The 12,231-nt window shown below is 42.0% G+C and overlaps 1 protein-coding gene and 1 long non-coding RNA gene across 2 annotated transcripts; one reads left to right on the top strand and one right to left on the bottom strand.

The window, feature by feature from the left end:
• Window positions 1–609: 609 nt before the first annotated feature.
• Window positions 610–8,301, bottom strand: SLBP (stem-loop histone mRNA binding protein). Its single transcript, XM_064511558.1, has 8 exons — window positions 8,120–8,301; window positions 7,488–7,619; window positions 5,535–5,639; window positions 4,946–5,005; window positions 4,584–4,715; window positions 3,756–3,905; window positions 2,368–2,452; window positions 610–1,597 (listed from the first exon to the last, which is right to left on the bottom strand). Exons 1-8 carry the CDS (start codon window positions 8,164–8,166, stop codon window positions 1,481–1,483), a joined length of 828 nt encoding a protein of 275 aa, XP_064367628.1. The 5' UTR covers window positions 8,167–8,301; the 3' UTR covers window positions 610–1,480.
• A 245-nt stretch (window positions 8,302–8,546) lies between these two features.
• LOC112990784 (uncharacterized) lies at window positions 8,547–10,727 on the top strand. The gene is made up of 3 exons (XR_003261156.2): window positions 8,547–8,632; window positions 9,176–9,268; window positions 10,328–10,727. It is a non-coding gene; the product is annotated as an uncharacterized LOC112990784 (long non-coding RNA).
• The last annotated feature ends 1,504 nt before the right edge of the window (window positions 10,728–12,231 follow it).

Genomic DNA, 12,231 nt, shown 5'->3' with positions numbered 1-12,231 from the left:
TAAATGCAACATACTAGAAAGGCTGTCTCCTTAACACCAGAGAGCAGCTCCATCTTTATCCCAGACACAGCTTCCTCTTGGAATTTTTCCCATCAGATCTTAGACAAGAATCTTATGGGTGCCTGATGGATTAGACAACTAGTAACACTCCTCATAGCTAAGACTCATTTAGAAGTCACGAAGTTTAAGTGTCTGTTTAGCCTGACATATTTTCTTAACACCTACACCCAGAAATTCCATTTTAAAGATAAAACCAGGCGACTTTCCTTGATAAAGGTCCCATTTAATAAACAAGATTGAACTTTCCACCTACCTCTTCTAGCAGGTGTTCTAGATAACAGAACCTGATAGCCAGCCAATGGACAACTACTAGTCTAAACTATTTCTAAGGTGTCTGCAAAAGGTCAGCAGGCTTACACATATAACTAAGCCTTAAATTCACTACAATGGCTTGTATACATAAAAGTAAGTTTTAGGTGTTCTCAGAGAAAGTCAGATGGTGCTAAAGAACATATATGCAAATGCAGCTATTAATACCAGTCTCACATACACGTTTTTAGCATGTTACCAGATTTGTTATCGACAGAACATAATTAATATGAAATGAAGTTTGAGTCATAAACACACATCCATTTATTTTCCAGCAACATCCCATACAAAAAAGCAACAGAAACATCAACTGCTTTCAGCAGAAAGTCTGTACAGTGTTATCATTTACAACAGTTTTACATTTAAAATCAGCAAATTAAAAAGAATTGAGCACTTTCCCTAGACACTTTGTTTTCTTGACTGCTTAAGAGTTCATGACTATTTACAGACCTCTCAGGCTACTGCTTCTTAAAAGCGCTGTTACTGCTAGCCAGGCTTTACCATATGGAACTCCGGATTCTTATTTACTTTCCCATTGTTTCAAAAACATTTTTGCAAATAAAAAGAATCTGCTCTTTCATAAGTAGGGCAGTTTAAACTTAAATTTAACTGCAGTGGCCCTGTTTACCAGTACTAATCGTCAGCATGACTCAGCTACCACCTGTATTACCTACAGATAGATCTTTGCAGCAGAGCCAGGTGGAAAAGCAAAGTGACATATGGATGGTCAAAAACATCTCCCTACTTTGCTCCTGATCTGTAGGCAGCAACTGAAGTTACAAACTCAGCTATGGGAAAAACAATGAGATCTTACTGAACTATTTATAATTACTTAAGGACAGTGTTGCCTTTGGCTATTTTTCTATTGAAAAGTTTTATAAAAAGATCTGATATACATAAATTAGAAGTTAAAAAGAAGTCACACAACTTAATTCTATTTTTACATAGGTTTGGTCCAGAGAATACATAGACCAACCACAGCTTAGAGAACAATTTTTAACTTTGCTCAAGCTTTCATACTATTAACAAGTAGACAATACCCAGTTTATCAATCAGGCTAACCTCTCAAATTTAAAAGAAACTTCCTCTAAAACAGTTTGCCCAAGACTATTTAACTCACAGTATTGAAATCTTTTAGTGGCTCACTCAAACATGCTTCCAAGTCAAATTCACCTTCTGCTTGATAGTCGACATGTCTGACTTTTGTGGGAGTGCCAGAATAAGTGTCCTGGAATACAAAGTCAGTGAATAATTAGGAGTCAAATGCAACTTAGTTATGCGACAACATATTTCACTTCTGTAATTCATTTATGCCACGCTATACCAGAGGCTTATGAACATTTTAAATATCACAGAAAAAACAAGACTAGTATAAGACTGAAGAATTTAAATGAATGCTTCTCTGCCCATCCAACTATTTTCTAAGATTTTTTACAGGAATGTTCAAAGGATCTATATATTCAGACACTGAAATATTATACAGATTCGATATTCATCAGAGAAAGAAACCCATTAGGAAAAACATTACTGAATCTTTATGGAAGTTTACTGTCTAGCTGTGCAAAATGTTTCCTGGATATAAAAATAGCCTACTTCAAGAAGTCAGAATGTGCCATGACAGTTATACCAATTATGTCCTGTTTTAACATTATGTATCACAATCTTAGCAAGTGTTTTCTCTGCACACTGCAGGTCACAAGTGTCATGCTTTAAACACACACATACATTCTCTTTTGTAGGCTACAAAGAATGAGGTACCTGTCATCTCAGCTGATCACTTAAGTTCTCTCTGAACTCAGACTACAGACAAACATTGGCTATAGGGGAAAATATTTCCATGAGTTCCTCTGTGACTTGAAATCATTCAGCTTTATAAACAGTTTCTATCCACACCTGGCAGCTTAGAGTCTCTGATGTATTCAAGCTACTCTGGATACAATTATAAGTAATGGACTGATTATTAAAAAAAATATTTATGCAAGTGACAGATATTCTTACATCATTATCTTGAGAACTTGTTTGAGATTCAGTAGAATTGCTTCCTATGGATTCTGTCTCCATCTCACCAAGATCAACAGGACTACTGCAAAATAATTCAAAAGCATACCGCTTAGAACAAATTCAGTTTTCTCATAGTAAGTTTATTGCACTTTGTGGGTACAGTTCTAGAAGTGGTGCCAGAAACAAAGAGACCAGAAACAAAGAGATTATAGGGACAAAGTTGACCAGTTGCTGAGACCAAACAGAATAACAAGTTAACTAACACAGTCAAAACATCCGAAGACTAATTTAAAGCCTTGAGACTGAATACTGCAGCTGTAAGAGACAAATATGCAATGCTGAAGCAATGCCTCAATACAGAGGGCAAATATTCTGGAAAGAACAAGGAATTTGTTTTCCTTGAGACAGCACTAATTTGTCTTCCAACATTAAATTTAACAGCCATCTTACACAAAACCAGACCCCAGCATCTGGGGATAGAGTTTCAACAGCAACATATATAGTAGACTTCAAGCTAAAATACCAACTAACTCCATTCATGTCAATTACAAAAAGAAAACCAAATTAAGCCCTTGCTTTTAGATCATATTGCTCCATATTGATTTTATCATCAGGAAAAAAATCCCTTAGCAACAAAAATATTTTTCTTGAGGAATCAGTTACATCTCTTTCCCTTCATTCTGTAGTTTCAGTTTATTTTATTTTGCAAGCTTCTTGATCAGTTTTATTGTTTCCTACAGATGAAAGGAGTAAGTCCCATTCTTCTACATCTTCCAGAGTAAAAGATCACACTAGCCTGGAGTGTTAACTCTCATAGCGCTATTTTTAATTTAATGCTACCCTGAGGCGATTTTACTAGCCTTTCTTTCCTCCCCTCTGGTCAGAAAACAAGAATGTATACCATTGCTCTTGAAATAGCAAATGAAAAGAATGTAAGGCACATTCTTGTACATTGTATTGTTCTGAGCTCAATATTCATAAGTCATCTGCAAGTCAGTTAGCCAAACTTACCAGCACTGCTTCCACCACAAATCACTTTTGTCCCTCCAGAATTAGTCTACAGACTGTTCTGAAAGGACTAGCCTGCCTTGCTGGTATGATACATTGTTTTATAGAGCACTGCAGTAGGAGCTCTGTCCTTGCAAGGACACTGGCCAAATCTAGTCCCACCAACTAGGTTCAAAAAAACCCCTCAAAAGTCAGCTAACACATTTTGTCTGCAAAGAAATTGAATGGCTCTAGATGGCACTAGATGCAGACAAGCAGCTAGTGAGAACATTCAGTGATCGCTGACTGGTCTCAAAAAGGGTTATGTTGTTTTTTTTCTGAGCATAAGATTGTATATATTAGTTTCCTTAAAGGTATCCTGAATACACAATACATACATTTCTTGCAGATCACATCCTTCTTCAGTAGGTGGATCCCAGGAATGCAATGCAACTTTCCATAGTTTAATTTGCTGGTCCCATGACCTACGGCTGTACTTCTTAAATTTATTTGGAGTTCTGGGATGAACTCCTGGTATACGATGGCATCTATTCAGATATTAGACAAGAAAAATTAATACTTTTCACACAGACATATCAAATAGCTTTAAATTCTAAGACTGGTTGCCTGCTAAACAGGCTGATTACAGCCCAACACATTCTGAAATAAGTCACAATCACTTAGAAAACACAACTGGCACAACTCCAGCCCTTACGTGAAAGGTTACTATCTCCATATTCACATTTTAGATTTTCCATCTTTGGGTAGTTTAAACATAAAGGGATTATCAATCTTAAATCTGAAAATTTCAGCATGCAGCTTCTGCATACAACATACCTTTCAAACTTAAGAGCAACTAGGCACTATTTTGCCTTTTAGGCAAAGGTAAGGGAGAAAGCTGACTGTGAAAAATAGTTTCGTTTCTTCTAGCTGACAATTACAACTACAGCCAAAACAGCTTTCACTTTCATTTCTGCAACATGAGAAAGTTCTCAGTCACATTCCTCATGTACAGAGTAGTTGGGGAAAAAAATCCAAGTCAAGTTACATATAATCATTAGTTTCAATCATGTTGGGGAGGGGAGAAGTGTCTTAGAAAGTCACATTTGGAAATGCCTGCATTTGAATATGCATCAGGTACCAAGCTTAGTCTGTTAATATGCTTATAATGAAGAGGTATGGCATATTTGCATATTTACAGTTTTCCAGAAATTCAAACACCTTACCTAGGAACTTCTTTAATGTATCTATCATATGCAATTGTGTTTTTTCCATAGTTTATCTGTTTTTGTCTTCTCATCAAAACCACTTCATCCGTCTCAAGTTCTACTGTTACAGTAGACTCCTTTGAATCAGAACTAGAGGAAAAAAATAGTGTGAATTTGGGAGTATTAGAAAACAAATGATAGTCAGTTGAAAAGTTAACATTTTTTAAAAGCAGTTGATAAGGTTCTTATTGAATTAAAATGTTAGAGCAGACTTATGATGAACTATTTCAAGTTAAGGGTTTTCAGAAGCACCCTGGCACATGTGAGATTGAGACCTATTGTCAGGATTTCCCTCAGCTAAGCTAGAAATTTAATCTTACCTTCCAGAGGAGGATTTCCTTTCTCTTGAAAATTCATTTATCAGGAGTTTTCTTCTATATCTGTAAGAATATTGATTTGAACTCTTAAGAAAATACACAAAGAAAATACAAGATTTCCCCCCCACACACACACAGCTCAGTTGATTTTACTTCTCAATTCAAAAATCTTGAAGTCAACCCACAGACTATATAAATATCTTCCATTTAGGGAAAAACGGAAAGATCTATTCCATAAATCCCAAAACTTACTTTTTCCAAGCCTTCTCCCTAAAATTCTTGTTATAGTAACTATACACAAAAACAGCAATCAATGCACTGTCATTCAAAGTCAAAAAGATTTAGAACAGGATTCTTCCAAAAGTGGGACATTCAGCAATACACATTAACTGTCCAAAGAGTATGCTATGTCACTCCTAGTGGGCCAGCCAAAGCTGGCCTAAAAGCAGGACTTGCTATCTGTGGCTGTCAGGCCTACATTAGTCTCCGACTTTAATATAATCGTGAAGTTAAAATGCAACTCAGTACAGATTCTACAAGAACAGAACCATTTCCTCTCCTTTTCCCACTTCATCTGAAACACCCATGGTACCTTGCAATTTCTTTGTTAACATTGTTCCTCATTTCATCTTCTTCTACTGCAGTTCCCCAGTCGGAACACCGTGAAAGGGGTCCAGGGCCTTCTGGTGTTGTAAAACTGAGAAGAGAGCCTCTGCATTAAAATTTTATTTTATAGTATTTTTTCTGCATGTCCCCCCCACCCCTTTTTAGGTTAATAGTTATTTCATGTATTCATTTATTGTACTCTTACTAGTTGTGAGAATCTTGTAATGTAACCACTTTAAACTTAAACCTGGTTGTAGGATCTCACTTTGGGTTTGGAGGGGTGGATGGACTATTCCCCCCCCCCCCTTTTTTTTTTTTTTTTTAAAGAAGTTTACATATGTGTAGAAAGGTAGCAATGTTGCAAGTAACCTAGCGTACAGCATTTTCAATATTGTAGCTGCCTTCCTTCAGAAAACCATATATTACATATCATCGTGACTCATTTGCTCCCTTACGTATTTCCAATCCACTAAAGTAATTAAACATTTACCCTTTCATGATTGCAGACCCAGTAAAGAAGGGACAAAAAATAGAACACAGAATTAAGTTGTACAGCTAATGAAATAAAACTACGTGATAGCACCAGGATTTTTTCATGTGAGAACATAATTTGAAAAACAGGCAAACACAAAAAAATGAAGTTCAATTTTTAGCTTGTAAACTGAGATTTGCTCTGACCTTGCAAACCGATACTTAACAACTGTCTGTATTGTAGCCTATTAGTGTCATGAGCAGATTCAGACTGTTGCGGGGTGGGGAGCTTATATCCCCTCCCAGCTAACAATAGCTGCCTAATTTGAGATTCTTAAATATGTTTTCCAGCCTAGCTCCTTGTCTTCCTGATGACTGAATTTTCCTCAAAGTACAAACTCAAAACTGTAACCTACAGTCCAGAGCTTTTTCAGTAGATTTAGAAATATACTGGAGAGTTAAGATTCTGCCCAAAAAAGTCCTTTGAAGTCAGGGAATTGGATCACATCTGAACTAAAACCTGTTCCAATTCCCTCCCTGCTCCCAGATCAGAACCAGGCTTGTGCTACTACTTGGGCATTTTCATTAAATTCAAACTAAAAGTCTTCTTTATGTAAAGAAAAAAGAAAAAAAAAACCCACACATCAAATAGCACAGGTCCCTTTGCAAATATCTGTTCGAACTATAAGCATTTGCTACTTCTAGCATTTGCTTACAGTGATCTCTAACTTTGCAGAGAATGCAGACTATGTACTGTTCTCCCACGGCAGAAAATTCTGCATTACTGGCAGCAGCATCCAGATGTACCTGGTTCATCCCAGCACCTGAGCTTCTTCCTTAAGAGTCTGCCATACCCTTTTGCACGTATTTGTTTCTGTACCAGTTCTGTGTATATAAGGAGTAGGGGGACTGTGAGAGGATCTAGTTTCTCTTGATTATTTTACTCTGTGACTACCCATACTCAGCTCAACGTAACTGCTTCTCTCCAGACCCTCATCCCCACATGTCAGTTCACACTTGAATAGAAACTCTGGTGCTGGGCAAGGATTCCAAATGGTGCTTAAACTCTGTCAGAGGAGCAGAAAAGCAAGGTTTTAAAGCCCACAGATTGACTTTTTGTTGTATGACCCAGCCACTATGATGGTGGCTCACGATAAATGGCAGTAAACAAGCATAGAATAGGATAGAAAATGATGAAGAACATAACACTAGACATAAAAATGAAAAATACTTTTACTTACTGTTAGTAAGAAGTGGCTCCTGATAAGAATACTAGGCTAGATTCTTGTACCTTCTTAACACCAGCTATTTAACACAAGTGATGTATGAATGCGTAGGACTTGAAAAACTAAGTACAATAACCAACCTGACACCTTCTGATGAAAGAAAGAGCACAGACTTGTTTCTAGTACTCACATGCCATGCAAGCTTGTTTCTAGTACTCACATGCCATGCAAGCGGCACCCACCTGTCCAGCCTGCTGTCAGAAGGTCTATACTCATTTTCATCAAAACCAGAGGAATCTAGTTCATTCTGCTTTCTCCGTTTCCCATCTGCTCCACGTTTCCTTCCTTGAGACCAGCGAGGCGGCGGCTGTGGGCTGCCAGCAGGTAAGTAAAGACAACATAAAGCAATAAGCGTTTTATAACCTTTGAAACATCACCACACACAAGCATTACAGTTTATTCACCAGCTTCACTTGAACAAACCGACCGCAGCCTTTGGCCTTCAGGCGCTACGGAGGGGAAACTGTTAAGGCCCCCCCACGACCCGGCCCTCAGCCCCTGCGCGGGAGGCCGAAGCGAGGGACGGGGATTGCGGCCTTCACGCCCCGGAGCTTCAGCCCCACGGGGCCCGGCCCAGCCCCGCTTCCCCCCAGGCCCCGCGGGCACCGCCGAACATGGCGGGCCGCGCAACGGCGCGCGGGGTCCGTTAACGGCCGCGCCGGAACCGTTAACGGCCGCGCCACACGCGACGCCCGTGGCGGCGCCCAGCGAGCAGCCCCCGCTCCCCGGGGCGCCCCGCCGCCTCCCTGCCCCCTCCGCCGCCGGGAGCCGCAGAGCCCCAACCGCCGCCCCCCCGCGCTCCGGGGGGCTCTACCTGCTGCCGGTGCCGCCGCCGTGCGGGCTCCTGTGGCGGAAGGACATGGCGCGGGGCCCTCGCGCGGCGCCGGCAGAGCAGGACGGACGGCGGCGACCTGCTTCCCGCCTCAGTCCGTTCGCATCTCCCGCCGTCGCTGGCTCCGCCCCCGCCCCGCCTTGGGGCTCCTGCGCGGGCCCGACCACTGCGACCAGGTGCGCGGGGGGGAATTCGCCAGCGCCGCCGCCGCCGCCGGAGGCCTCCTCCCTCCCCCTTCCCCCCCCCGCCGCTCCCGCTCTGGGACGCAGGAACCACCCTCCCCGCCCCCCGCAGCGCCTCGCGGTGGGGAGCGGTGGGAGAACGGGGCACACCTGGGCACCCCCCCACTCGTGCTCATGGTTTAGCCCGCTCCCGCCCGCCGCCCCGTGAGGCCCCGCCCCGCGAGGCCCCGCCCCCGGGGCGCGTTGGCGGGAGAAGGCGGCGCGGTTTTGGCGCGGCGAACCCGGAGCGCGTGGAGGGAGCTGGCGGTGGCTGGTACTTAGGGCCGGTGTCGGGCGGGGTGGCGTTACGCCGTGAGGCTGCTGTGCTTCCACGTTAACGGGGGAGCTTTCTTAAGGGATTTTTGGTTATGAGTTCCTGTGGCTTCCACAGACGTGGCAAGATCCCGTTAATTCATGAGATCTGGGACAAACTGAAATGTCTTAACAATTCAGAAACAAGCAGGAGCTCTCCTGCGGCAGGACTCAAGCGGGGTTTTTAAGAAAAAATACCTGTCTAACCCTCGTTGCCTGAAGGCTGGGGGACGCGGCACAGGGAGGTGCACACAAGCTGTGCACTGTTTTCTGCTCCTGGCCTTGGCAGTGTGTTTCCGTTTTTGGACTTTGGACGCAGCTATCACAATAGCCATGGCGAAGGCCTGAGGGTAAAGAGATTTTCTTCCAACGAGCAAGAACACATTTCTATTTAAAAAGGCGTTAGATTATGGTTTTGGACTTCTAGCAAGCTTTGTTCTGGGTCATGTATGGCTTGCCTGTCAGCCTGCATTTTTACTCAATCAGGATCATTTTTCTCTAACAGATAGCAGAAAGCCAGCAAACGCTCCACATCGTGCCCTCTGGTTACTTGGCGGAAATGCAGTTACACGTTCATACGTGTTGTAGATCGTGGCAGGTAACTGGATGGAGTCAGGATAAGTAAGTTACTGACCTCTGGAACCAGTGCAAAAGCTCTGCAGATCTGTTCCACATCTGCAGTTCTGATAACTGTGTTACATGGAGAGTTCAAAGCCTGGCAGAGAAAGAGTTTATCATGGAAAGAAACGGATGTGACTGTGAGAACGAGGTCACCACATTCCTGAGAAAAGCACTGGTATCCCACAGTGTTTTAGAGACATTTGCCCAAAAGCAAAGCGATGCTGAGGAGATGGGGATGTTTAGCCCTCATGGCAACACATCTGCTGGTGCAGCAACGTGAGGGTACACTGGAACAGCAAAGCGATCTGCAGCATGAATCCAGTGATGTAGCTGTTGTCTAGCAGAAATTTTGCTGGTAAAGCTTTCTAGTGAAGATGTAGCCTCAGTCCAAAATCCTTTTAATGCTGTTATTTAGTGACATGAGACGTTTTGCAAAGCTGCAAATAGAAATATTTTTGACTTGCATATGTGTTTAATAAGGTTGCAATAACAACTGCAGTTCTTAAAAATCTTTGCTCTCTGGCTCATTCAGACTAATACCAGGCTCTTAAACAGCAGTAAGGGAAGATTTAGCTGTCAGCTGAGCCAGTACTAAATGTCCCTGAAATACGTATTTGAAAGATCGAAGAGAACATGAACAGTCAACCTGGGTCTCAAGTGAGCCTAATACTCATTAATATGACAGGTTGTATTTGAATAGCATTTGCAAGGTCAGCAATGAAATGTGCCAGATAAATGGAGAAGTAGCAAAAAAGTGCTGTTTTTTGTATTTTGAGCAGCTTAACACAAAAGCAACCACCAGAGCCCAGTGAAGTTTTTCAGAGAGATTTGACGAGCGCGTGTTGACAGGCCCTTGTTTTATGAAGGTGCCCTACATGTAGCAAAGTTGGATAAAGCGTATGTTGAGAGGGAGAAGAAAATTTACAGCTACTGTAAAAATGAAGTGTGGTTTTACAAACTAAAACTTTCGCACGTAACAGCAAGTATATACAGAAATGAAAGTGAAAGATGCTGACTGTTCTGTGTTGCCTTGCAGGTCAGTGCAGGAGAAGCAGTATTGTTACCCGGGAGCAGAGCGGGCACAAGACGTGGCAGCGGGTGGCAGCACACATCTTAATGCCCTAGGAAGAACGAATTGTGCAAGCAGCATAATTGCAGCAGAAACAAATATATTGCTTTGGATCCATATTATTAAAGGTGATTAAGACAGTTGTCTGAGGAGCAGCACCTGCTGTATGTTGTTTCAGTCTTTCTGCCTTTCTTCAGCGTACACAGATATTCACGCAAAGCCAGGAAAACGGACAGCCTCAGAAATGGAAAAAAGACTGCTCTTTGCCAGCCTGCCTTAGGAGCTGCTCTAAGCCAGATCAGGAGTGTTCAGCCAATAATTTGCAAAGGTTTTTAAATAGTTTGAAATATATACCTCAAAGACTCCTGCTAAGTGTATTTGGAAATGATTTCCAGCTTTTTAATGCTTTTTGGGTGGAGCATCTACTTACCTATTGCTCAACTGAAATCAGCAGTATTTTGAGAAGTGGTGAGAGAGCTCTGAGTCCACTTTTATCCACTGATGTTTTTTTCCCCTCACAGTTTGTATGCAGGTCCTGTGCTTTTCTCCTCTAGAGATCTCTCTTGTAAGGTGTTTCTAAGATGCCTGTCTTTGGGGGATAATAGTAGGGCTGGCTCTGCACTCAACAGAACACTGAAATCTGAAAGCAGACAACAAAGAGCTGTATTTATCTTAAAGTTTCTTCTCCTTTGCCTGACCTTGGGCCTTCCTGTGACTGTACCAGTGTATGTATCTCTTGCATACCACCCGTATAAGTATTTGTGCTCCTGCAGGAATGTTTCTGCTATTCTAGCACTGTTCCCTTCCCATATGCCGTTAGGGAAAACAGGACTGTTCCTGAACCAAGGACCTGCTTGAAGCTCAGCAGAGGTTCAGCACATCCTCATGTACAAACCTCATTCCCTCCAGCCTTGCTCTGGATTAACATGACTTAACAGCAGATTTATCTGACTTCATCCAAGATGACCAGATAGAGGACATACCCAACCTGGAAGCCACACAGCACAGTTAGCATAGCACTACATGCAAGTTAAATAAATTCAGCTTCTCAGCAGAACTATCTGCTGTAACACAGCTTTGGGATTACAGCTGCCTTGCACCTTCCTGTCCATTTGGCAAAGATAAAATCTTTCAGAAAAGAACCTTTCCATCACAGTGGGAATTTTAAGGAAAGAAGGAGAGATCCCCATCACCATGGCCTCAAAGGAGTATAGTACAAATATACACATACAATTTACAAAATATAGTACAAATAGCCAATGGCATTTCAGGCCTATTAGTGAAGGATTGTTTGGGCAAGCAGAGCTAATTCTTCTGTAGGGAGACTCTGCGAGTGGAAGCACGCCAGCAGAAGATGCGTGTCACTTCTTGGAAGAGATTTAAACCTGACTAGTGAAAGCATAAAATGTATTTTGGCATAGTTAAGAACTACTAAGCACAGATTTATGAAAAGTAGGTTTAATTAAAACAGGTAAAATTAATGGAAAGCTCTTCAGTATAAACTGGGGGTGGAATGCCAGATTTCAGCTTTGCTTATCTCAGTCATAAACTCTATGTCAAATAGCCTTGGCTACACAAAAACTGAATGCAGTCCATCCATTTGCTTAACTGCTCCATTTAGACTGATGAGGTTAACGTTGCTAATTAAAAGACATTATGATGGTTCTACACCCAGTGGCAGCACTGCACAAGATGACTTCAGCAGCCCTCACACCTTACCTCTTCAGTATCACCCCTTCATCATGCCAGTATAACTTGTCCAATTGCACAGAACCTGTATCAGGGATTAAATCTGCCAAAATTTAACCGCCACAGGTAGACCAGTTATTCTATTTCTAGTCTCTAACAAACTTGTATTTCTTGGCTGAAGC

The sequence above is a fragment of the Dromaius novaehollandiae genome, chromosome 4 (genome assembly GCF_036370855.1).
Source record: "Dromaius novaehollandiae isolate bDroNov1 chromosome 4, bDroNov1.hap1, whole genome shotgun sequence".
In the NCBI taxonomy this organism is placed as follows: Eukaryota; Metazoa; Chordata; class Aves; order Casuariiformes; family Dromaiidae; genus Dromaius; species Dromaius novaehollandiae.
The sequence above is the reverse complement of the archived record's forward strand: the minus strand, read 5'-3'. Positions and strand labels throughout refer to the sequence as shown.

Excerpts from the sequence above, each read along its gene's own strand:
- SLBP (XM_064511558.1), bottom strand. The coding sequence starts at position 8,166 with ATGTCCTTCCGCCACAGGAGCCCGCACGGCGGCGGCACCGGCAGCAG. Across the intron at positions 7,620-8,119 it reads GGCGGCGGCACCGGCAGCAG|CCCACAGCCGCCGCCTCGCT; the intron begins GTAGAGCCCCCC and ends ACCTGCTGGCAG. Across the intron at positions 3,906-4,583 it reads TACATTAAAGAAGTTCCTAG|ATGCCATCGTATACCAGGAG; the intron begins GTAAGGTGTTTG and ends ATATCTGAATAG.